The sequence below is a fragment of the Lytechinus variegatus genome, chromosome 1 (assembly GCF_018143015.1).
Source record: "Lytechinus variegatus isolate NC3 chromosome 1, Lvar_3.0, whole genome shotgun sequence".
Taxonomy (NCBI): Eukaryota; Metazoa; Echinodermata; class Echinoidea; order Temnopleuroida; family Toxopneustidae; genus Lytechinus; species Lytechinus variegatus.
The window spans coordinates 26,164,459-26,188,226 of record NC_054740.1 but is presented as its reverse complement, the minus strand read 5'-3'; the positions used below and the strand labels follow the sequence as shown (position 1 = coordinate 26,188,226).

Sequence of the window (23,768 nt, the reverse complement as noted above, 5' to 3'; positions counted from 1 at the left end):
TCAAGCACTTACCACAATTATATGGATGAAGGTCTAACGAGTGGTAGTTTTTCTGAAATCTGGGCACAGACTGGAACCTCAAAAAACGAAAAGTTCTCTCCTTCTACCCCCGTCTCGATCGGCCATTTTTGTTATGAATTAAGGGTGTATTCCTTCGTTATATTTATGGAACACTAGGAAAAAAGGTCAGATCTGCCAGTTAAGCAAAAAATCCAAGCGAAATACTCATCAAAATTCTAAGATGAATTCTTGGCCAAATCTTATGGAATTGAAATACCCACTTCGGCAAAGCATTTTATCTGATACAGGAGATATTGACAAAATGCTTAGATTTCCTGACTTGAAGTTGCTGTGCGTCACTGAAGCCTGCGGACAAGACTACATACAAACTAATCTACTTTCGAACTGATTAGCCAATCAGGTGAGCGTGTATACTTCAGTACTAGATCGCATGTTCGGTCAACCGTCAACGTAAGCGCGTAGTCTTGTTTCCAGCTTTAAGCACGCCGCAGCAACTGGTTTATTGAATACGGGAATACTAGGTCTATGAAATTATTTCGACAGCGTTAGGACCCTGTTGCATAATTCTTCTTTCAAGGTAACTCTGATTTCAATGGTAACTACCGTAAAAAAAAAAATAGGTATCAGAGCCATTCAGCATCAGGGTCTCTGAAGAACTTTAATACCACAAAAGTACAGATACCATAATGCCAAATGGTAAAGTTTCATGCAACGAGGACCAGACTGACATTGAAAATGAAACTTTACAGCAATAAGAAAGTTACGACCAGGAGGCATTTGTCATAGAACAGTATTTTTTATTTATTTATTCTTCTTTTTTTTTGCTGCTGTCCAAGTAAACTCAGCATTACATCATGTACATATTGCACTTCTATTTTTATATCTTGTCGGTTGAGAGTGATATCCCAAGAAATGCCACTCATTGTAAAACTGCGGTCTTCCAAGAGGATAGGGGTGCATGATGTGCCACCACCACCAGAACCTGCTGCTAAGGACAGAAGATTCTGAGAGAATGAGAAAACATAGAGCCAAATTAAAGGGAGATCAAGACGCATACAAAGTACATCTTAGGAAAGAAGCCGCACGTCTGCGTAACTATAGGAAGAACCTGAGCTCTGAAAAAAAAGAGAAGCTAGAGAGAAAGGCAGAATCATATGAATTTTTCTAATGCGTAGCCATGATATTAAATCATTACAATTTGGAAATTCCTCCCGAACATAAAGAAATCCTAAAAATGACTAACAGCAGAATCTTCATAATTTTAATTTTAGAGTCTTTACAATATTATAAATATTTACCTTTTTAATATACCACTGAATATTACAGCTGAATCACTGCATTGACATACATGTAATTTGAAATCCTTTTATTTTGTCCTGTTGTACTATATATATAGGAAATATGTTTCTTGGAGTGTGCAATTACTCGTTACCATATCTGTATGAGTTAAAGCAGTTAACTTAAGGTATCAAGAATTTTACTTCATATTGGCAACATTGGTTTAATTTGATTATTTTGTCTATGTTTGTTACTTTCATATTAGGTGATAGGTACAGTAGGCAGCGACATTGTCGTCAAATACATGGAGGAGACTGAACGTCCGGGTGTGTTCATCTGGCCTTCAAAGACTGATATATCCCAGGAGTGTTCCAAGAATCTTGTCAAGAGGATGCCCAACCCCATCTTTCTTGAAGATCTGAGCTCTCATAGACAGCAGTATTTTACATTTAGTGTCGGCGAACTCTCCTCAGAAGTTTGAACTGAAACATTACACAAGAGTAAACCTAAAGGTGTCCCAGAAATACTGTGACCCATTGTCATAGCAAAATCTTATTTCTATCACACTACCTTTAAGTATGGTGATTTGGGAGACTTTAGATGACGTTTATCATATTACTCTTACTTAAAGGACAAGTCCACCCCAGAAAAAAATTGATTTGAAACAATAGAGAAAAATCAAACAAGAATTATGTTGAAAATTTGATCAAAATCAGATGTAAAATAAGAAAGTTATGCCATTTTTAAGTTTCGCTTATTTTTCACAAAACAGTTATATGCACAACTCAGTGATATGCAAATGAGAGAGTTGGTGATGTCACTCACTCACTATTTCTTTTGTTTTTTATTGTTTGAATTATACAATATTTCAATTTTCACAGATTTGACAATAAGGACCTTCTTGGTTGAACCATAAAATGTTAAAACAAAGGTAATTCCACATGCTCAGGGAGGAATAAAACTTTGTTTATGATGACAATGAGGAGAAAATATATTTCATATAATAAAATACAAAAGAAATAGTGAGTGGGTGATGTCATCAGTCCCTCATTTGCATACTGACCAGGATGTGCATATAACTGTTTTGTGAAAAATAAGCGAAACTTAAAAATGTCATAACTTTCTTATTTGACATCCGATTTTGATGAAATTTTCAGTGTTATGCTTGTTTGATTTTTTTTTTTATTCAAGTCAACTTTTTGTTGGGGTGCAGTCCCTGACTCCGCGGCCCCACAGCTGGCAGAGGCCACGGCCGTGGACCTTGGTGTTGGTCTTGAAGTTGACGGTTGTCTCTGCCAACAGGATAGAGCTTCCGTCAGAGTTCTGACACTTTGGTGTATTTCCTCAAGGAGATCACTATTCGGATGGGGATGCGCCATTCTGATGGCCGGCCATGTGCAGACTGCGCGCGCATATCGAATGAATTTTTGGCATCGCATGTATGGTACGCCAAATGTTTAGGTCAAATGAAATTGTGTCGAATGATATTGTGTCAAATGAAATTGTGTGTGAATTAAAATTGTGTCGAATATAACTTTTGTCAAATATTTTTTTGTCAAATCTTTTTTTTTATCAAATATATTTTTGTCAAATACATGTTTTTTCGAATATCAAATATAATTTTGTCAAATATATTTTGTGTCAAATATATTTTTGTCAAATATATTTTTTTATCAAATATATTTTAGTCAAATATATGTTTTGTTGAATATATGTTTTTTGTTGAATATATTTTTTTTCAAATATATTTTTGTCAAATATATTTTATGTCAAATATATTTTGTGTAAAATATATTTTTGTCAAATATATCTTTGTCAAACATATTTTTTATCGAATATATTTTTTTTCGAATACATTTTTTGTCAAATAGAATTTTGCTGCGTCGAATAATTTTTTAGTTGGTGTCGAATATAAATATTTGATTCTCTTCTGGCGTGCCATAGGAGACACATAATTCTTGGTTATTACTTTTTCTTTTCGCTACTTTAATATGAAATTTAAGACTTTGTGTAATGCACCTTTGTTTTTTTTGGAATGCTTGTTGTTGGTTTGTAGGTTTTTAATGCAGAGCTGTTGCACGATTTGAAGCTATGCATTCCACCTTTGGCAGTAGCGCCTTGTGTTTGTTTTTGTATTTACAATGATCCCTCATCTTTTTCTTTATTACCTGTTTTGTTCTTTCTATTTATTGTCTTTTTGTAATATTTGTTTATGTTGTGGTAGATTTTATACAGGTTTTCCAGGTCAAGGCAGATTTTATCCAGGTAATGCTTCTTTTATTCTGCCACAACCACCCCCCCCCCTTTTTTGTATAATTATGTACATGTATATGATTGTTTTCAGTCATTGATCACTTGTAAATATTTGATTGATTTGAGATTGATTTTATACCAATAAATACATAAATATAAAAAAATATCAACAAAAAGGTACCTTTTGGGGGGATAAAAAGTTTGTTCTGCTCCGCATTTTTTCTAAACTAACAAATCTTCCATACACTTTAAACAAATGCCATTAAAAAGAAGGAAATAAAAAAACTGTTTTCATTTAGTGTCTAGAATGGCACGTGTTGAATTGAAAGAAAATTAAAACTGCAGTATGAAATGATTGTTCCTATTTGGAATGATCTACATTTAAATGGTAAATAAAGGGATGAAACTCTGTATTCAGCAGGTAGATTCACAATATTCTTGAGAGTGATAGGGCATAAGTAATTATTTTGCAAAGGAATATTTTCAAATGAAACATTTTGGGCAATGACAGAAAATATTTTGGGGTGTAAACCCCAACTTGGACCAGTTGGATGCAGGACGTACCATTCAGTCAACAACCATGCTGCCAGCAAGAAACTCAGACATATTACAACACTTAACAGAGCGAAGCTCAGCATTGTATAGTCGAGACATCTGTTTACGAGATAGTCGTCAGATCCCCCCCCCCTTCCCATAAGTTAAGGTCAGATATTTTAGTTTATGTTTATGACTATTAGTTCTATTAGTTAGTTGATACCACAAGGAGTCTACACACTTGGCTTTAAATATGTAGATTTTTTGTGGAAGCACTGTTCGCAAGAGCATGGAACCACATTATCAGTAAGATGTTCATACATGTATTTGATCTTTAGATCATGTCATTTGTATCTACCTGGGGAACGTCTAACAACGATTCAAACATGTCTAAAGGTTGCATTTAAAGATAAATGGCAGCTGTGTTAATGATTTAAAAATGAATTCATACAGAATCATATAAAATGACCATCCAAGTGTTTGTATGTACATTTATAAAAAAAAAATTGTACCTAATGATTCTGCAAGAAATTATGTAATCGCTGAGAAATTAGCAAAAATAAGCATGAAATTCGAGCTTTTTGTCTGGTCTTTTATTATCAATCAATTATGATACACTGCCTCACATGTGCTTATCTGTGTTAGTGATCTTCAGTTAGGGTGCCCAATCTAAAATTCTAGAATGTTTATTTGACTGTCTCTATGTTTATATAAATAATGACATGAAAGAGAGAACAAAATCAAAGCAAACATACCAACTCCCAGTTCCAAAGGTTTTCAAAAAGTGAAGATGTTAAGTGTCAAAATATGGAATTTCAAGGTCATCGATATGCCGCTTAAGCCCCGTAACTCCCTCCAGGATACATGTTTGTCATGTAAGTTGTATAATTTACTAGCTAGTTCAAAACTCGTTAATATTTCACCCTCTGTGTGTGTATAGGAATATAAATAAATTCATACATGTATGTCTATGTAGGGGAGTACGTGTAACAATGTACTGTCACAACCATTATTCATTTTCCAGAACAAAAACATTTTCCTCAATGATACTGACTGCACATAAAGTTGCAAAATTCATATAATTGAGAAATTAAATCAGCTTTGTAAAGAAAGCACATTTGAAACAGGCAGTGTTTCACTTCTAAATAAATAACAAATATATGACTAAACATCACACAGATAAAATAAAATGTAATTTTCAAAGACAATACTGAGCAGATCAAACCCTACTATTCCAGATCACTTGCACTGTCATCACTCCCATCCAAAGGTCAATGGTCGCAAAATGGAAAAACGCTCCTTGATCCCGAAATTACAGACTATACGTGGGACATCATCAGAATCGAACTTGATCACAAATGTGGTTGAAATTCCTGTGGTATAAAATCAGAAGTAGGAAATACACACCATAAGCCATGGGATAACATGAGCTGAAATTGATCACATGCTCAGGCATTTATAATACTGAACAGGCAAATTTGCTTTTAAGACTATACGATGAGTTCTTCTTTTGACCGATCATGGTTTTAGAGGATGGTTTAGCAAATAAAGATCCCTATCACTATCACATCTGGGGGCCGTTTCATAAAGCTGTTCGTAAGTTAAGAGTGACTTTAAGAACGACTGGTGATCCTTTCTTACGCGCTAAGCCATCGCCAATGAATATACCATTAACCACAAGAAAGGATCACCAGTTGTTCTTAAAGTCGCTCTTTTCTTACGAACAGTTTTATGAAACACACACCCAGCCAGCAATATTGCAATATTCTGAGTTGCGTCGTCTTGTAATACAGGCCCACTTGAATGATAACATACCAATTTACCATTCAATGCAATCATACCACACTAATTAGACAACAATTACTTTCACCTCCAACATTTTAGTTTCTCTGTATGAATAAATTTACAGGCTTATGTATTCTCTGTATCATTGATGGTTATCTCAAAATGTATATTTTGAAGAGCTGTTAAAAGTTCAAGTCAACCCCAGAAAAATGATGATTTGAATAGAAAGACAAAAAAATCAAACTAGCAAAACGCTAAACATTTCATCAAAATCGGATGTAGAATAAGAAAATTATGACATTTTAAAGTTTCGCTTATTTTTCACAAAACAGTTATATGCACATCTCAGTGGCATGCATATGAGACAGTCGAAGATATCCATCACTCACTATTTCTTTTGTTATGTATTGTTTGAATTATACAATATATCATTTTTTTTACAGATTCGACAATAAGGAGCAACTTGACAGAACCATATAGTATCAAAACAATGCTAATTTCACATGTTCAGGGAGAAATTAATCTTTGTTTCACTTGACCATGAGAAAATTAGAATATTTCATATAATAAAATACAAAAGAAATAGTAACGTCATCAATCTCCTCATTTACATACCGACCAGGACGTATGTGCACATAACTGTATTGTGAAATTTTCAGTGTTATGCTTGATGGATTTTTCTCTTTTTATTCAAATCAACTTATGGTTGGGGTGGACTTGTCCTTTAAAAGTACCTTGTATATATAATTCTCACTAATGCTCTTAATGATGTATATTGTGTGTATTAACACTTACGCAGCATGATGTGGTTTATTGTACTGTGTTCTACAGGCCCTTCCCCAATGGCAGTCCGGCCTGGCTGTGACAAGAACTGAAATACAACACAAAAGACACAATGAATTTGATTGTTTATTCAATTCTATATCCAATACAATACCCAACAACTAGCAGGTGACCAGTTAAAGGAGAGTGAAACCCTTGGAGCAAGTTACATGTAGCTTGTGTGAAAGTACATAAATCAAATGATAACATCATTAAAAGTTGAGCACACAAAACAAAGAAGAAAATATGAGCATTGGATTGTCGAAATCACTAATGCTATGAAATTCCTACCATTGGCAATGCAAACAAAGTATGTAATGACACACATATACAACTTGCCCCTTTGGAAACTAAAAAACTATACCCAAATATCTCTTCTTTGCCCATTCTTATGAGTATGACAAATAAATAAATACCGGTAATATAGGATTTGTATAGCGCACGTATCCACCTTGTTAGGTGCTCAAGGCGCTCCTATATTACCCGGCTAAGCTAGTCTACTGATTCCAGTGCACACAGGTTTTTGAGGAATTACTTCCTGCTGATATGCATTTACCTCACCTGGGTTGAGTGCAGCACAATGTAGTAAATTTCTTGCTACAGAAAAACGCGACATGACTTGGAATCGAACCCATGCCCTTCAGATTGAGAGACGAAAGTCTTAACCACTAGACATGAAGCCCCCACAGAATTAAATGGACTAATCTTGCGATGCAAATAAATTACCATTAGGTCTACAACCACTTTGTCTACTTTCCAACCATTGCGTCATGCCACATGGCCCATTCCAAGTCAATCAACAACCAGCTCATTTACTGGTCTCGTTGCAATTTAGCCCATTTACCAAATACCATTTCGTCTCCTTTCCAGTTATGCTACACTGACTTCATCTGATATTCACTTGGTCTTAGACCACCTAGTCTACATAATCAGATGAATTGTTACAAACTAAATTTTCAATTTACAAAATGAAAGTCAATAAGTAGATGAGGAAGAAATAAGACAATCATGGCATTAGACTAAATGGCAGTTAGACCAGGTGATAGTTGGACCAAATGGTAATTATACCAAAGTAATATTAAACTAAATGGGTATGACCATGGTGGTCCATGATAATGACTTGCAATCTGCAAAATAGGCCATCTGCTAGTACACCAAGTGGATTCAAAATATGTCTTTGAGAATTTAGAATATGAATGAGTTAAATCAAATCAAATCAATGAAATCTACGCAAATTTAATTCAATCACATCAAATCATATCAAATAAAAAATCAAAGCAAAGAAAATAACATCAAGATAAATCAATCTAATCAAATCAATTCATCAATTAAACTTAATCAAATTCAATCAAATTCAATCAAATTCAATGAAACCAAATTGATTCATCAATCAAAGTAAATCAAATCAAATTCAATCTGATCAAATCAAATCAAATCACATTAAATTCAATCAAATCAAATCGATTCATCAATCATATCAAATCAAATTCTAACTGATGAAATCAAATTCAATCAAATCAAATCAAATCAAATTAAATTTAATCAAATCAAATCTAATAAAATTCTTCGATGAGGAAGATCTAATAAGCTTACTTGGTAGATCATTCTTTGGAATGCTTGCTCTGTAGAGATATGCAGTACCCTGGAATATCCTCAAGGCACAGGTATAACAAAGAGGACTATGCCCTGAAATACCATTTAACTGGGTCTCTAAAGGTAGAAAACACAAAGACAGAAGCAAGAAATTAGTAAATACACAACTCTGCCAGTACCATAATGCTTGTATGTCTGATGATCCGTCTCTCTTATCTTAAAGGTCAAGCTCACCCCAGAAAAATGTTGATTTGAATAAATTGAGAAAAATCAAACTAGCATATTGCTGAAATTTATCAAAATCGGATGTAAAATAAGAAAGTTATGACATTTTAAAGTTTCACTTATTTTTTTACAAAACAGTGATGCACAACTCAGTGACATGCAAATGAGGCTGTCAATGATGTCCGCCACTTACTATTTCTTTTGTTTTTTATTGTTTGAATTATACAAAATTTCATTTTTTACAGATTTGACAATAGGGACCAACTTGACTGAATCATATAGTTTTCAGCAATGCCAGTTCCAAGTGTTCATGGAAGAATCAATCATTGTTTTACTTGACAATGAGGATAAAATTAGAATATTTCATGTGATAGAATACAAAAGCAATAGTGAGGTGATGACGTCATCAGTCTCATTTGCATACCGTCCAGGATGTGCGTACATGTATAACTATTTTGTGAAATTAAGCAAAACTTTAAAATTTCATAACTTTTTTTTTATTTTACATTTGATTTTGATGAAGTTTTCAGTGTTTTGCTAGTTGGATTTTTCTCTTTTTATTCAAAATGACTTTTTGTTGGGGTGGATTGTCATTTAATCATGGGAAAAGTTGTAACACCCTAAAATTATGACAACTTGCGCAGTTCATGGGATAAGGTTTGATGAGAGGAAAATGGAGGTCAGAATTACAAAAAAACAAAAGGTTGGTCATTGCCCACATAAAGTGGTCTGGTATGAATAGGGGCTACAAACTCAAACAGGTGAACACTTCAGAGATTATAAGCAATCAAGGATTTAATTCTGGTTGGAACTCAATTTACAATCAAGTGGAAAGTAGAATAGCACTACATTATATCTCATACATGTATGTAGTGCTCCAGGTTGGAAACTTTAGCTGAATTAATCCTAGGGAGTGGCAGTCACTGTGCAGTGCCAGATTCACGAGGCTCGATCACTTAAATGTTAACACCAATCATGGTACATGTAATAGTAACTCCCATCTATCTATGTCTTTTTGTCTGACAAGGCTGGGGTTTGAACTTGCGACCTCCTGGTTGTGAGACGCACGCTATACAAACATGAACCAACACACCGGTATCTACAGCAACTCACCGTCTGTTCTGTAATTATTAGCTGCAAGTCCACTCAATACTTCTTGTAGTACAAGATGGATATTATGATGGCCCTTTGATAACATGAAATCCTACATGAAGTCAAAATGTAACAGAGAAATTTACAAATTCAGACACTTTCAGGAAAGTAATTTTTATATTCTGCATTGTCATAAAGAAAGCAAGAACACACAATTCATGCACTTTTTTTCATAAACTTACAAAGCAGATATTTGTGTAAGTATACTGTACTTTGGAGTCTTCAATACATGATTCTCCAAACCTTTGTTTCTGGAAATACACCTTGAATTCTCACATTGTGAAATATCATGACCATTATAAAACCTTTTGAAAGAAAAAAAAAACAAGTCAAGCAATCCCACGACTTAATTTTTTCTTTCATTTTATCTTGCAAGATAGCATGGGTCACGACTGAGAATGGGAAAATTAAAGAAATATTACAATGTCATACCTGCCAACATTTGGAAACCCAAAATCTGGACAACCATCGGCTGGGGGTCCAGGGGCAGCGCCCCTTGTGGGGGATCAGGCCGCAGTGTTGAAATTACTTTTATTTTTAGGGAGCGATTTTTCATTTAACGAGAGCCATTTTTAAAAAAGTGATTTAGCGCATGGTTTTGCATTGCAGTTTTTCCTGCATGTACAAATTTATTTAGTGTTAAACATTGTTTATTTAATTGCTATTTATGTTTTCGTCATTGTTATCGATCGTTGAATTATTATTTCCTTTACTGTTGTCCATTTACATGTAGATCTAATGTTTATTGTTTGCATCTCACTACTTCTTGTATATTATATTAAATGGACGCTCAAAACTTTATTTTATATCCATTTTTGTCCATCAAATTGAAAAGGATGAAGTTTATCAAATTTGAACAGAACTTGCATTCAGAGGAATCCTTTTCATAAATACTTTTTGACTAAAACTCACTTGAAAATTATTTTATTAAATATTGAATGCACCACAGCCTGACAGCTAACATCACCATGTCAACTACTTCTCAAGCTAGGCTAGGCTATGTCTATGCTAGCGCAGCTCAGCAACTGAACAGAGCACAGCTATCAGTCAATCACCACCGCAAAATACAGCTACCAGTCAATCATCACCGCAACGCGGGCAGGTATGAAACTGCATTAGCGCCAATACGTGTATACACTAGAGCACTGACCGTTACTCTCCAAAAATCCCCACAGAAAATCCTAATTTCGGTCTGAAAATTGCGAGATCTGCGCCAAATTTCCTGAGCACCAAGTGGCTTAGTTCAGATTTGAGAAGTGGAGTCTCCGAAAATTACTCTAAAATAAAAAAAAAAGTGATTTTCTTCAGAGTTCACGATCTTATTTTCTTGCAAATTTAGGACGGTATCTTACAAAGTAGAATAGAAAAGGAAACTTTCTGCTATCAAAGTTACAGCAAGACATGGTGCTGCGCAGGGTTTTGAAAAATAGTACTATGGATATTGAGAGTTTGTAACTTGATACACATTTTTCTGAAGCGCCACGCCCGTGATTCTAAAAAATCCACTCAGTTACACGTCAGAATGCAACGATGCATGAAAGTACACACTAAGTTTACAATTTTTTGCCATTTTGAAAGTTGTAAATCTGGACGATCCCGATAAAAATGGGACAGTTGGCAGGTCTGCAATGTACAATAAATCCTAGGCAAAGAATAATAAGGATTAATATAATATAATATAAGATAATATGTAATCACTATGAAAGAGAAGCTTTGTGATTACTGGAAGGAGTTGAGGACACCGTGTTGGACCAATCTCAGTGGGTCAGCAGTTATGTTGCAATGAAGGTGAGACTTGCCCACATGTATTACGAAAATAATCAATTGAAGAGAACTACTCACTTTGAATATTGTTGATTCATATCTATTGTTGTTAATGATAGTATCCAGAACACTCTCACTAAATTTCATATCTAAACAGAAGAGACATGGAAAAAAATATACATCATTATGCATTCTAAATACTACCTTAAGCAAACATTACTGTAAAAGTCTTATATTTTGTGAAGTAGAGGTACTCCTGTTTACATGTAAATTTGAAGCTTTGGGACCCTAGAAATCTGTTTGTCTGGGGAGAAATTTGACATAGAAAGAGGTACATGTTCTCAAAAAAAAAAATGCTTAAATTTGGGCACATATTCGGCTTATGGTAGGTTGACACATGCAAGGGTACAGGTCTGTATTACTTTAGGAATTGTCAACTTCCTAATAGATTTCTCATACTTGTTTTGATTTTGCTATTATTTTAATCGATTAAGTTTGTTCTGTTGCTTATTCTATGATTTGCTTTATTTGTTTTGTTTAGCAACTAAAAACTAAAGGCCAGGGCCGAAAGCTTTACAACATAGTGTATACTTTGCTTCATCCTTGAATCTGCTCTACTCTTCACATACATATTATAACAATGATCAATGCGAATATATATATATATATATATATATATATATATATATATATATTACACACAAAAAGTTGTGTCCTGCAAAAATATGTGCCCATTCAGTCATTATAGAATATCCAGTAGAGTGTTTCATCAACACTTGTTGTCTGACAAGTGGACAGATTTGACAAATTTCCTTGATTTTGATTGGCCAATGTTACCATGGTAACTGTCGGATAAAGCAGAGTTTGTCCGATAAAATGACCAATAAATCCTTTCAAGAGATGCTCCAGAACACACATATTAGTTCTCAATTTTCTTTCTTGGCTTATGATACACACCTCGGAACCTGTTGAGACACCCTAGGCAGTTGTACTGCTTACAACCCCAGTACATATGGCAAAAGCTCCTTCGGCAGATACGACCTGCAGCAGGAATCAAAGAATGGTGAGAAATGCCGACAATGAGAAGGTCCCACTCTTTAATAATTTGAAAATAATGTTTGTTGAATGTATTTTATTTGAATTTTGATAATGTGTAAATTAATGTATATTGGAATGTGCAATATTTTCTCAACGGTTTTTCCATGAGGGCTTGCATGCCTCTGGGCAATAGTACTGAATTTTACTTTTGCGAGCCCTGGCCCATCGAAAAACTGTTTTCTTACTCTTTTCTTCTTTTCTTTCATTTCTCTTTACCCATATTCATTTATCCAATTTCAGATTGTATTTTTGTAATTACACTGTACAATTTTTGCATGTTTTTAATGGCCGAATAAATAATAATAACAATAATAACTCAAACCTACAGGAAAATGTGACCAGCCACTCCAAAAAAATAGTAATTCAGTCTTCAAATAGCAAAAATTAGATTATCTGAAAGAGTAATGCTTTAACTCTACATGTACATGCCCACTGTCAAATTTTGAAGTTGTAAATTTGAATAAATGACAAGATTAAAGAGTTTCTTTGACATCCTTGTGGACATTTCTTTTTGGAGTGTCTTGGTGTAGTGGTTCAGTCACTTGACCAAGGGTCGAGGTTTCGAATCCCACCCAACGCTAATGTCCTCTGGGAAGGCACTTATCAACGTTTGTCACTCTCCATCCAAGTGTTAAATGGGTCCCAGGATGGATGTGAACGTTGACCAATGTGATTAGATTGGCACGTGCGCACCGATAAATGGTTGCCTGGCCAGGAAACTCCCCAGAGAGTGGGAATGGTACACTTAATGTGTGAAACAGTGATGGATCTTATGACTAGGGTAATAATAATAATGTAAAGCACTCAGAAACCCAAGAATAAAGCACTATATAAATGTTACTATTACTATTATTATCATTATTTATGTGCACTATTGGAAGTTTCAATGGAAATGCACAGTGTGACATCTCATGTTTGAGTGAACTCCGAACTTCAAATGTATTTCTCTTTATTTTTTTTGAACTCGCACCAATATTCTTCTCCCTTCAATCAAGTACTTGTCAGGATTATAGTTGATTAATTTTGACAATATTATATATCATTTTAAAGCATAAGATGTGCCCTTTTCAAGCTCAAAATTCATTTTGGGCAACTTATTGATGGTTTTGGGGTGGGTGGTCACAAATAACAAAAGATAAGGCCAATATACTCACATATCTGTGGAGGAATATCTGGCGCTCTGGTTCTGTTTGGCATAGGCTGTAGGCAGCATGTGCAGGCTACGTGTTGTAAGGCATCAAGATTGCACTGGAATGGTGGAGGGGTTGGCATGGGGACAGGTATGCCTCCAACAGCTATTCGGACTCTCTTGGACGGAGATGAAGAGGTGGCAGAAGAGGTGGAGGGAACAGCAGCATCTCTTGAAGACGTGGAAGGAGCATTCCCTAGAGATCAAATAAACACATAAATAATATTAACCCTAATTCTCAGGGGGGGGCATAATGCCCCCCCCCTCGACAATTTTCCCGATATATCTGCTGCGCAAAATGTTTTGACCTCGACCCTTGCTGACTTTTTACTTTCAAGTCTCGCGGGTACGCGTTTACAACATTAACCCTAATTCTCCCGGGGGGGGGGGGGGGGCATAATGGCCCCCCCTCAACAATTTTCGCGATATATCTGCTGCGCGAAATTTTTTCACCTCGCAGCTCACTGACTTTTTACATTCAAGTCTCGCGCAAATTTTGAGACCAAATTTGTGACGCCCGGGTACGCGGTTACGACATTACGCAACATTATGCAAGTGCATGTCAGACCCAAAATTGCTCATAAACGTGATTTCATGTACAAATCCAATGCAAATTGCGTATTTAGCCAAAATTCATAAATGTATCATTATTTCTACTTTTACTGATTAAACTTAATTAATTTTGCCTTGTTTATGATCAGAATTATGTCTGGAACAATTTCCATTGAAAAAACAATAAAAAGCAAAAAGTAAAAAAACAACGAAATACATAAGAAATTCATAAAACAATAAAATACATTAAGAAATTTATTTCCAAACCAAATTTTTTTTGAATTACGATTGTTAAGAATGCTACAAAGAAAATTTTAACCAAAAATTAGCATTCTAGGAGCTTTATTTAGTGAATTAGAGCAAAAAGTATGATTTATGCATAAATTAGCATAATTAATTCATATAAAATAAAATCTCATTATTTTGGAAAATTTTACCATACAGCCTTGTAGATTACATCGCACACTACCAGCGTGCAAATTTTTGCGTCGCTCGCGCGATCGGCGGCCGAGATCTTAAGGGGGGGCCATGACAAGAATCAAAATACCCCGGGAGATTTAGGGTTAAGCAACATTATGTAAGTGCATGTCAGACCCAGAATTGCTCATTAACGTGATTTCATGTACAAATGCAATGCAAATTGTGTATTTAGCCAAAATTCATAAATGTATCATTATTTCTACTTTTACTGATTAATCTTAATTAATTTTGCCTTGCTTATGATCACATTTAAGTCTGGAACGATTTCAATCGAAAAATCAATTTAAAAAAGTAAAAAAAAACAAAGAAATACAAAAGAAATAAAAAAATAAAATACATAAGAAATCGGTCTTGGTACCAAAATCTTTTTCATTCACAATTGTTAGGAATGCTATAAAGAATATTTTCACCAAAAATTAGTATTCTAGGAGCTTTATTTAGATAATCAGAGCAAAAAGTATGATTTCACGAATAAATTAGCAAATTAATTCATATAAAATAAAAAATATATGAATTCAGTGAAATTTACCAATGCAACTGCATAGATTACGTCATTATCTACCATCATGCAAATTATTGTTGAGATCACGCAATCCGCGGCTGATATCTTAAGGGGGCCATAATGCCCCCCCCCCCCCTAGGAATGACAATAATCAAAATGCCCCGGGAGATTTAGGGTTAAGATGCAATGGAACAATACAAACATGCATTACTTGATGAAATATGCAATGAAATATACAAGATACAAAGTGCATTGTATCCTTTCATTCCTTTTTTTCATATAGACAAACAAGATTCAACATTGTTTTGTTATGGATTCATAAGCAAGTGTCAATATTGATGATGCTGATTGAAATATGTTGTTGATGATAATTCCATTTATTCAATTTAATTTTTTAAAAAGATGTTCCCTTTCAAGAGTTACTAGAATGAGCATGTGATGTGTCATTAATTAAGGTGAAATCAACCAATAAAGAAATTACATTATCTTATAAAATTACACATGAATGGAGACTTGAAATCTTACCATCACTTCTACAGGATGCAAACATGATGTCATCCGAGATCTTGTAATCTGATGATCAGTGTGGCAGTGTTTTAACCTGCATACATGTACTTGTATTGCTATGTGCGCCAAAAGCAGAAATGCGCAGCCTAACTCTGCCTAGAATCCAACAGAATATTTGGTTGCAATCACACTTTTGCGCATGACCTTGTCGCAGATCGTTACGACAGGAGTTGAAAGAAAGCGAAGCAATGGAAGATTCACCTTCGCTCAGACAAATTTTCAATGCATTCAGTTGCGGAAGTTTGAGAGAAAAAGTAGTCGGACCGACCGTATGGCCTCTGCATTAGCTTGTTTCAATACATTGTGTTGCCTTTAGCTGTAATTTGAGTGTTAGGAAAGCTTCCATACAAACCTGGCACCGCAGCAGTGCTTGTTGATGGATCCAGAGAGGTTTGAAGGGACATGACAGCATCTCTGTCCAATGGCTGTACATAGTGGGGACACTGTCTACAGGCACTGGAATAAAGTTTATAATGTTTGAACTATGCATGTTATTTATATCCTGGCCAATGTTTGAAATGTTTGCATCATGTAATTATGAACTAATATGTAGATTTTTTTTTTTTTTTTAGCCTGGAAAGCTACCCAACTCCAAATTCATCTCCATTTACATATTTTCTACTCAACTAATCTGGCACAAGGGTTTCATTTACACATCCAAATAATTAGTTCTTCATTAAGGGAGATTCTGCCTTAGATCTCATCTTACCAAACCTGACATCTATATACACGTGGCATTACGATTTCAATGAAAAGAAAAAGAGCATTAAATGGATGTTAGGAAATATATTCAATCAACGGCCAACTTTTATAACTGAAAGATCACTTTAAATCCATAACAAATTGTTTTATACTACTAGATGTAGTTGCAAGAAACAGGTCAGTAACCAATTGTAAATTTGCATATTAATCGCAAGCTGCCGAGACATAAAATTTATTCGGGGAACCCGAAAAAATTTGCTTCTGAATCAATACTTTTATACTTTTTTAAAACTTCTTTCAGTGCACCATAACATACCTGCCAACATTGCAAGTCCATAAATAGGGACAAATGTTCCATAAATAGGGACATACATGTAGGATGATTTGGGTGACAAGTTATTGTTTTCTTTCTCCCATAACATGTAATGTCCCTATGAAATAAGGACAGTGCAAAGTGCACCATAGGATTTATTAAAAAAAATTAGGAATATGGACAAAGCTATCATTCTCACCCAATCCTATGAACAAATGCTCACACAAATAGGGGCATACATGTACTATCATTTTGGGTAACACGTTACTGCTTTCTTCCCCCCCCCAAAAAAATAAAAATTGGGTCTGCCCCTATGAAATCAGGACATTTGCCAAGTATGTTATAAGATAGCTAAAGAGCTACGTACGGTGGTGGTGGTGGAACATATTCCTCCTCCTCTTCTTCCTCCTCATAATCCTCCTCATCATCAGGATCATAATCACCTTCTTCATCCTCATCGTACATAGGGTCATAGTCAAATGTCTGCAATAGTACACAAAAATGCATGCCAAAAGAATTCCAAGTGTCATCTTACATTCCAAAATTACAACAGTGTAGTGGTCATTGGATATTTTCTCACCCATTACATTCACATTTTGCATGAAAACAGACTCAATTCTGCGCTTCAAAGAGAAAGCACTCCATATTTGTTCCCACTCGCAATTTTTAGCACATACTGATCCTATTTTTCGGAACCTTAAAGACTCAGGACATTCATACTTTCCAAACTGCCATTTACAAGTACAGTATAAGTTCTCAAAAAATTCAATACCTACACTCTTTCAATATATTTTTGTATACAACAGCAACATTCATTCATATCCTACATGCCACTCATCCAACATCCACCTCACAATCCAGAAAAAATATTAGCACACAAAACAATCAGACATCACGGCTCAGACGTCTGGAATGATTTGCCCAATGATATTAAACTCACTGAATCTTTCTTTCAAAGCTTTGTAGAAAAATATCTTTTATTGAAGTATTCTTAAATATCACACATGCACATAAAGCCACTTGTACACACTTCATTTCTACATTTTTTTCTTTCTCCTTTTCTGATGATTTAAGATGTCAGATTTTTCTTCCAGGCCTATGGAATATAATTGGTTTCCATGTAGCCCTTCCTTTTTGGCTGCTATGACAAGCATTTATTTTGCTTATATAGTTTGCCACTGCATTTGTTTTTCACTACTTTTTCTTATCCTTTAATTGTATTCATGTCTAAATTTTGTTATGACACTGTTATAAATTTGTCACATTGTACTTTAATGCCATACTACGATTATGTCTATGTATTGTAAATTCATTTTGACTTTACAATAAATGCAGAAACTCCTGCAAAAAATTTCAAATAGCCCTTCAAGCACTTACTTTTACAAATTTTGTAATTGGATATTCGAAACCTACGAGCAAAGATATGCTGAAACCTATTCCATGCTTGAAAAGGGGTTTTATATTAAAAAACAAAAATACTTTGATATTTTGATCAGGCAATCAATCCAAACACAATACATTAAAAAGCAGTGTTATGTGGTTGCTATCTAGATTCTTTCCCTTCAATAACAATATGAATGGGTCTATCAATCAAAAGACCTACATGTACTACAGAATTTGAAAATTGAGATTAACAAATAATTCCTTGGCAGTCTGTTAATTTACTGTAAGAATTTTTTTTTTACCTTATTAAATGGAATACTGCAACGGGCATCCATTTCTTCCAAGTCTTCTTTTGTCCTCTTTTTGTCTGCAAGTCATGCAAAATAAATATTCAATTCAGAGATATTTCACAATGCAATAAAAATACATGACAGCTTTAGACATTCCTTAATACATGCCATCAATTAAACAAAAGTTGTGCAGGAAATCTGCATAAACCATGGTTTCAACCAACGTTTTTCAAAACCACCTTTGTGATTTCTTGCCAGAGTTTACAAGTCAATTCATTATGACATAATCTTCAGTGACTCTTACATTGACATGTCATTTCCTGTCCATTGGAAACAGAGGAAAGGATTTAAAATGATGATCAAAGAAACTCTTTTCAATCTTACCTGGATTTTGTTTGAGATAGGCATCCACTAGGCTGTTAACAATGTAATTATGGCCTATGCGCTTAACATGTTTTCGACACTGCAAGAGGAAATATACACAAAATCATATAACATAGTGTTATATCTATTGGATATGAAAACAAACAGCTCTAAACATGCTGATCATCATCATCATAATCACCAGCATCATCAACACCATGATGATTATCATCACGACCATCAATATCATCACTATCTTCATCATCATCCTTATTGTCATCATCATCGTCATAGCCATCTTCATCAATATCACCATCACAATCTCCATCACCACCACCACCATCATCATCATCCCCACCACCATCATTACCATCATCATCGCCATCATCATCATCATCATAATCATCATCATCATAATCATCATCACCATCATTATCATTATCACCACCATCACAACCATCATCATCATCATCATTCCCATCATCATCATCAACATCATCATTGCATACTCACTTGAGGACATCTCTTCGAGTGTTTCATCCAACCCGATATACATGCAGCACAAAAGCTATGCATACAAGGTTGAAGGCTGTACCACAAAATGGAAAAAGAAAAGATGCATGTATGAGAGCTAGATAACATTCGGCGAAATAATCTATTATGTTAAATACCATGGAAAGCATTGATTTTGACTGGTTCCAGAGGCCAACTATGGTCCTTGTCATAATCTTTCAATTATAGAAAAAGTAAGTTTTTACCCCAGTTCCCGACGTGAAATCTTTAGTGATATTCCATACACTCTTCATGTTGTATATGGAAAAAATCATTGCAAAAAAACATAGATGGCTAAATATAATTATGCAAATAGATGGATGGATGGATGGATGGATGGATAGATAGATAAACAGATAGGACGACATTGATCATTTGATGGATAGCCTGATAAATAGACAAAGAAAAGCTGATGGAGATAATAATATCAGGGCAGCAGGAGAAAAAAATAAACGGATACACGGACCACAAAATGACAGACATATAGTCAAATCTTTAAATACCTGATACACTTATGCAGTATATCTTGGCAGATGCTGCATATAAGGGTCTCAAGGATGTCATCTGATTCTTCTTCCTCCTCCTTTGGAGATTTTACCCCTTCTTTTTTCTTCTTCTCAGTATCCCCATCTCCCTTTTCAGAGGCAGCAGCCTTATCAGTATCTTCTATTGCGTTGGAAGATTCAACTGAAACGGATGAAGCTGCTTCTCCTGCTAGCTTTTCTGCAGGATCTTCAGCTACGAGTATTTGAATGACAATATTGCAATCGACTATCAGAATGTTCAACGTTTTAATGGTAATCCCACCAGGGAATTCAAGAGGGCGCTTCTGGACGGTATTGCAACTTGTTGCACTCACCGCTATCTTCATTACGAAGATCATTGCCGTCATCTGCATGCAGCTGTCAATCATCAGCCAGTCGTGCAGCACATGCACTGTAAACATACGCTGCGCTGCTTTCAACTACATTGGCGCTGGTTCAAACATCTACCGATGTCATTTCTCACAGAAGCAGGAGGCGGAGCCAACCTGCCAGGATCTTCGAAAAGCAGCTTATACCATACGCAAACTGAGAATTGTCAAGAGCAGTAGCATTCAGGACAGGTGCATGTAAGTATCGTGTAACATTGGTGTCAATGGGCAGCTGGCGCCACCTGCAGCGCGCACGAATGTCCAACAATATCCTCTTGACTTCCTGGGATGGATTACCTTTAAAGAAATAGAACCCAGATGTCAGCAATACCACTTGCTTTATAGGTAAGACCAGTGAATCTCAGGAGCAAAACTGGCCGGGTATTAAAGACACAGTAACATTTTCTAGGCCAAATTGTTATTGCACAATGGTGGGCAAAATGGTGTTAAGGAGTAGACGACCATCTGAGCCCCGTCTTACAAAGAGTTATGATTGATCCGATCAATCTCAAATATATGGAAATCCATCATTGTCATAATTTTTTCAATGGAAATTTGCTTAATATCCATTGAAAACAAAGAGAAGCATACTGATTTGTCCAAGAAACAGTGAATGCATGAATATACGTCATTTCTAGAAATATTTTGCCCTAACACATAATTATGTTAGATGTTGATGTTAGTGGCCTTCCATAGAAGTGATTGATCAGATCAACCACAACTCTTTGAAAGACAGGACCCTGCAGAAATTTGAAAACAGAATTCCATGACTTTTCCATGACTAAATTGCAGCTTTCCACGACTTCCTTTTGGGCACGTTTTCCAAAATCAGACACGTTATGATGGCATTCACTTCCCCTCACAGCCATCAGTTCCACCCACTATCTTACTCATGACATGTAATATCATTTATATGGGCCGTTTCTGACCAGGATACCATGAGAGTTGCGAGACACGACATACTGGAAAGCTGCCAAAGCAAAGATGTAAATGCAAATCCATGACTTTTCCCTGATTTTATTTAACAAATTTTCCCAATTCCCAGACTTTTCCCTCACTTTCCGAGACCATAAATTTTTCAAAGGATTTTCCATGAATGCAGGGACCCCGATTACATCATCCCTCCCCATTTAAATAGCACGATCTCACACATCAAGGCGAGTGTCTCAAACAGGCAACCAGTCATGGAATAATAATATAACTATCAGGTAACCAGGGACAACAACCACAATTGCTATAGGAAATTCACAACATGACTGAAATCACAACCCTCTAAATAAAAGGCATGCATATAAATCAAGAAAAGTAAAATTACAAGTTTAACTAGATATTCATATCTGCAAAAAACCCTGGGGCCTGTTTCAAAAACTGCTGACAAGTTATGCAAGACTTTACACACAGTTGGTGATCCTTTCTTGTGGTATACTATGTAACCATGTAGAGCTGAGATCACCTCAGATCATGTTCTAGTTGTTCTTTAGAAATTCATAAACAGTTTCATGAAAGACCACCCTGAATTCTTCCACTGAGATTGCATTCATAACATAGCTACTAAAATCAATACAGTTCAATGAAACTTACATGGAATTTTATCATCCTTGTTTACATCTTCCTCTCCTGCTTCAAGCCTTTTAGCAGGTTTACTTCCATCATCAGAATCCTTCATAAGAAAAAATATGTAAAAACTGTGGTAGGCTCCTTGCATTAACATTGTGCCCAATAGCAATAAAATATGTAAGTCATCAGTTGTGTCTTTAACATGACAAAATGGAGTGGAAAAATTTGCATTGAAATAAAATCGGCTTTTGGTCAATACACATACATGGAAATGGTATTATGTATTGCAGACTCTTGCCTTGATCAACCCAGGTAAGGTGAATGGGTAGCCGATAGGGTGCATTCTTTGTTTTAGCCACTACGGCAGCTCAGCTACAGGCAGGTTAATCATAAAATTCAAAGTTGTAAGCACAGTAGAATTAATTTAGTAGGTGCAATATTTCATGGACCTGCATACATTGTATGAAACTGGTCATAACTTATGTATGAAAAGTTCAACCCATCTAATTAGTAAAGACACCAGATTTTGTGGGTTAGCCCATCATCTGTCAATTCTGAGCTTTAACGCTAAGAAGACTGGGGAGAGGGCTGATTCAACCCCCATCAACATTTTTCGCGATAAATCTGCTGCTCAAAATTTTTTTTTACTGTGTCGCTCGCTGACTTTTACTTTCAGGTCTCCCGCAGCTTTTGAGACCAAAATTAAGACCCCCGGGTAAGCAATTTTGAAATTACGCAACATTTTGTAAGTGCATGCAGACCCAAAATCGTGTATGTATGTATTTCTTTGGGTTTTTCATTGCTTTTAAATGGATATTGCAGGGGACTTTCATTTTGACCATGAATAAGATACATTTATGAATTATGGCAAAAAACATTATTTGTATTTGATTTGTATGCAAAATCATACTCTTTGTTCCAACTCCCTAAATAAAGCTCTAAATGTCCCTTTTTCTGGTGTAGAAACTTTTTGTAGGTCTCTTAGCAAATGTATATAAAAAGAAATTGCGATATCAGATCAATTTCTTATGTATCATCCTGTTTTATGCAATCTGTTTTCCGACCTCTGGTTTTTCAGTGTGTTTTCAATGAACTTTGTCAGGGAATCTTTTGGGATCATAGACAGCCTAAAATAAGTCCATTTAGACCAACATAACAACAAAATTATTGATACACTGTACATTTATGATTTTTGGTTGAAAACACAATTGCTTTGACTTTGTACACAAAGTCAAAGCAATTGTAGACAGAAATGCAGAATTGTAAAAACCCTTGTCAATTAGGTTAAAAATGTACCCTAAAAAATATATGAAAGAAAAACAATTTTTTAAATGGTGATATAGACTGTTCAATTATTATTGGATTTGCATCTTTCCTTTGATGATAATACGTTTGAACAATAATAATTACATTTCTGCAACTGCGAAAGAGTGGCATGTTAAATCACATCACTACCGTAATCAATTTGGTATCAATTGCTACCTACTTTTTACAATATATAATCTTTTTCAGGAACAATAACTATCAGATTTTTATACACCAAAATTGTAAGCCTTAATGAAATGGACTTTTATAATCCTTCAAAAAATACAGAATATATAAATTTTTGCACTGCATACCTCATCTTTTTTCCTCTTCCTGGAAGCCCCTTCTTCATCTTCTTTGTCTTCGAACACATAATCTTCTGTATTTTCATCTGAACAATAAAAAAAGTCAAGAGACAATCTTAAAACCCCACCTTACAGTAATTTACACTCAAACCTGTCTATAGAGGGAACCAGAAAACTGGTTACTGGAGGTAGGTGACCTTTATAGTCAGGTTCTATCAAACATACATATATTTCTTTCGAATGGAAAACAATTTTGGTGGCTACTAAAGA

The 23,768-nt window shown here is 35.1% G+C and overlaps 1 protein-coding gene across 2 annotated transcripts in view; it reads right to left on the bottom strand.

Annotated features, from left to right (window-relative positions):
• Positions 1 to 205: 205 nt before the first annotated feature.
• LOC121410182 (E3 ubiquitin-protein ligase CHFR-like) overlaps positions 206 to 23,768 on the bottom strand; it is a 41,849-nt gene continuing 18,286 nt past the window's right edge. The window contains exons 6-21 of one of the 2 annotated variants that reach the window (XR_005969286.1): positions 23,508 to 23,584; positions 21,913 to 21,991; positions 19,922 to 20,156; positions 19,380 to 19,455; positions 18,888 to 18,966; positions 18,516 to 18,580; positions 17,198 to 17,313; positions 16,168 to 16,271; positions 13,680 to 13,910; positions 12,385 to 12,468; positions 11,506 to 11,576; positions 9,625 to 9,715; positions 8,287 to 8,403; positions 6,667 to 6,742; positions 5,317 to 5,459; positions 206 to 1,025 (exon numbers count right to left, since the gene is read on the bottom strand). Coding sequence is in view for 1 of the 2 variants with exons in the window: in XM_041602096.1 (XP_041458030.1) it covers positions 5,423 to 5,459; positions 6,667 to 6,742; positions 8,287 to 8,403; positions 9,625 to 9,715; positions 11,506 to 11,576; positions 12,385 to 12,468; positions 13,680 to 13,910; positions 16,168 to 16,271; positions 17,198 to 17,313; positions 18,516 to 18,580; positions 18,888 to 18,966; positions 19,380 to 19,455; positions 19,922 to 20,156; positions 21,913 to 21,991; positions 23,508 to 23,584 (1,538 nt within the window). In the remaining variant the exon portion in view is untranslated. Of the gene's footprint in view, positions 1,026 to 3,159; positions 5,460 to 6,666; positions 6,743 to 8,286; positions 8,404 to 9,624; positions 9,716 to 11,505; positions 11,577 to 12,384; positions 12,469 to 13,679; positions 13,911 to 16,167; positions 16,272 to 17,197; positions 17,314 to 18,515; positions 18,581 to 18,887; positions 18,967 to 19,379; positions 19,456 to 19,921; positions 20,157 to 21,912; positions 21,992 to 23,507; positions 23,585 to 23,768 lie in introns of those variants that run through there. The other variant, XM_041602096.1, reaches the window with a different exon arrangement.